General features: G+C 37.1%; 1 protein-coding gene across 1 annotated transcript; it reads left to right on the plus strand.

The window, feature by feature from the left end:
• The first annotated feature begins 384 nt into the window (after positions 1-384).
• Positions 385-795, plus strand: LOC102865657 (keratin-associated protein 19-2-like). The gene has a single exon (XM_006886813.1). The coding sequence runs from the start codon at positions 385-387 to the stop codon at positions 793-795; it is 411 nt and encodes a 136-aa protein (XP_006886875.1).
• Positions 796-3,504: the final 2,709 nt, after the last annotated feature.

The raw sequence follows: 3,504 nt of genomic DNA on the forward strand, positions 1-3,504 counted from the left end.
GAATACAAGAAATATTTAACAAAGAGTGGCATCAAATACAAATGATGTAACATTTCTGCCAATAAGCAGTTCTACCTTGAGCTGGCAGTCACAGAATATGAAGTGTCGAGTATGTATTCCCATTAAAGCCATACCAGTTGAAGAACAACTTCAATAAGAAGTCAACTATGTTGAACTATTTTAATGAGATGGAGAGCCTCTCCTTGTGTTGGGAAAAAGAATAGCAGAATAATGAGTGATACCATTAAACGTAACCCATGCAATGACACAAGGAGGTTCCAGGTGAATCACATGTTCCAACAAGACTATATATAAGCATCAGTGTATTCAGGCTGACATTCACCCTTTCTTGACCAGCAGACTAAACTCACCAACCCTGACAACATGAGCTTCTACAGCAGCTACTCCAGAGGCCTGGGCTGTGGCTTTGGTGACTTTGGTGGTTATGGCTATGGCTCTGGTTGTGGCCACCACCATAGACTAGGCTGTGGATACGGCTCTCACTGTGGAGACTGTGGATACGGCTCTCACTGTGGAGGCTGTGGATACGGCTCTCACTGTGGAGACTATGGATACGGCTCTCACTGTGGAGGCTGTGGATACGGCTCTCACTGTGGGGGCTGTGGATACAGGTCTCACTGTGGAGACTATGGATACGGCTCTCACTATGGAAGCTTTGGACGTGGATCTGGCTTTGGAAACTCTGGACGTGGAATTCACTCTGGAAGCTATGGATATGGCTGCTGCCGTCGTCCCTCTTGTTATGGTGGATTTGGCTTCTCTAGCTTCCACTAAAATGCTACAATGAGCACTCAACATAGATCATGAAGGGCTACTCAGATCTGACTCCAAAGATAACACTCAACAAAATTGAGCAAGCCAAGATTAAAAGCAATTAAAAGAATCTAACATTTAAAACTTTTAGGATTTTTATTTTATTGCTGTCTTCTTCATGTCACTTGATTTCATATACATTTACTGTTATTATATTTTCACATATATTGTAATAAATTACTTGGTGTGAAGCAATATGCATGATTTATTTTTATTTTTTTTTATTTCAAGGTTTTCAAAGTTATGACCATTGTATCAGTAGGCAATGAGCAAAGTAAACTATCCCAATGATGACAGAAATGTGTATGTTTAAAACAGAGAGAGAGAGAGACTGATACTGATTTGTGTGTGTATGAAAAAGCTTATGGAAATAATTTAGCTATGATAAATTATTTGAAGCTTTTGAGAGTTACATAGAATCCATATAAATCACTTCAACACTAAACAAAATAATATTATTTTAAATTATTTTTAGAAAAAGTTTATTTTATAATGATGTGCATACAAAATTAATAAACATTACATTCCACACACTTATTCACACTTTTTCTCTGTGTTTTTTACAATAAATCCCATACTTTTTGTTTCATAAAATTAATCCCATTGAACTATGCCCACCATTTTTTTATCTTTTCAGGTCCCCACACGACATTGTATAGATAAATTTTCCCTTTGAAATTCAATATTAAACTTAAGTATTTTTGTGCCTTTATGGAGTTATTAAATAACAACTTTTGTGTTTTCCGTAATTATTGAGTGTTTTGCTTATTTTTAATAGATGCAAGTGATTACAGAACAAAATTTCTGTATATGTACATTTTTATCTTTCCATATATACACGTGTGTGTATAGATAGATAGATAGATAGATAGATAGATAGATAGATAGATATAGATAGATATAGATGATACAATATATTGGTATGTGTCATAGACACAGACCCAACTCATAGATGACCCTCCAGCGGGTCTCCAGAGGCAGAAAATCACACAAGAAACACTTGCCCATCATTCACTACAAGTGCAGCTGGTGGACTCTTAACTTCATGACTTTGGCTGACAGTGAAACTCTTTGAGAAGAGGTTACTAGAGCCTCCAGAAGCAGATATACATAGAGATGGTGGCAGAATGGTAAGAAATTACACCGCAATCCTAAAATGCAATTTGAAACCACTAGCTGCTCTATGAGCGAAGGATGAGCAATCTCCTTCCATGTCCCTGAATATCTGCTGAGTTATGGGGTGGTTTCAACTGAACAATAACAAGAACAACAGGTATAGGTACAAGTAGAGATGTAGTTGAGTTAAAAATGAAAATACAAATCCACTCACGTATTCATCTATGTACAATTTTCCTCCCATAACACTTTGCTTGATCTGTCATAATGTAACATTGCCTTGCTCTTCAAATATCATTAGTACACTCCTGGATCTTGCAATTAAGCATGGGATTTGAAAATAGTGTCAGATATTTTTAAAATAAAACCACTCCTATTGAGTTAGGCTCATGACAAACCTCCACTAATTTCTGAGACTGTAAATTGTTAAAAGAAGAGATTTCCTATCTTTTTTTCCCTAGATACAGCTGTTGTTGTTGTTCATTGCCTTCGAGTCGAGAATGACTCATAGAAACTCTATGAACAAAAGGCTTGAAGCCTTTCTATAATTATCATCATTTATCCATGTTCAGAGTGTTCCCAGACGCATGTTGTGGTTTAGGAAGTATATGTCACTCTTGTTTTCAAAGCTATCCTAAACTGGGAGCTCCACCAACCCTGTTGACCAGGGGCAGCTATTATGGCATTTGACTTCCAATGGCAAATGGTTCAGCTTCACAGCAAACCCAGATTACCTCAGTGCAGCAACTTGCCAGAGGAGTGCTGTAGTACCTAGAAGAATCCTCCCCTAAAATGAAGTAACGAAAGCAATAGCAATAAGCCCTTGGCAAAACCAACATTTAAACACAAGGGCCTTCATAGTTTCTAAAGACAGGTGATTTAGGAAGAGCATGGTATTCCTGCTTCTAATAGATGTAGCTAGTGGAATAAAAATATCAGAGAGGGACCATTTTTTTAGCCATGTAACACACTATGGACTACACATTTAAAGCTTCCCTCCTTTTTTCAAGTAAGATAGTCCGTATTAGACAGAACTATCATATGGCCTCTGGAACGAACTTCTTTTGTTGTCATTGAAGAGATTTCATTTACTTATCATTTGGGTGATTACAACTTAGTTATGTTCAAACTATAATGTACAAAGAATAAAACAGCCCTGCTTAGCACTGTTCTCAATATTCTTGATATTATTTAGTCCATTGATAAACCTTCTGAGCCAATTTATTTCAATGAGTATTCCCTCTTTTTTTTTATGGTTCATCTACTTTACCAAGCATATTTTCTAGAGAGACTGGTATACTCTGATACATCCAAGGTACGTATAAAATCTCATTATCCTTCCTTGCTTCTAAGAAGCATTCTAGAAGTATTTCTTGTAATTTACATTTTCTTTTATGTTGTTTTGGATGTTGTAATGAATGTACCATGGACTGCCAGGAAAACAGACAGATTCATCTTGCCAAGCTACTCCTTGGAGGCAAGGATTCTGGGGCTTCGTCTGACATACTTTGGACATGTTGCCAGGAGGGACGGGTCCTTGGAGAGGGACATCAT

Source organism: Elephantulus edwardii, unplaced genomic scaffold (assembly GCF_000299155.1).
Source record: "Elephantulus edwardii isolate Elephantulus edwardi_28Jun2011 unplaced genomic scaffold, EleEdw1.0 scaffold00051, whole genome shotgun sequence".
NCBI classification, from domain to species: Eukaryota; Metazoa; Chordata; class Mammalia; order Macroscelidea; family Macroscelididae; genus Elephantulus; species Elephantulus edwardii.

Excerpts from the sequence above, each read along its gene's own strand:
- LOC102865657 (XM_006886813.1), top strand. The coding sequence starts at position 385 with ATGAGCTTCTACAGCAGCTACTCCAGAGGCCTGGGCTGTGGCTTTGGT.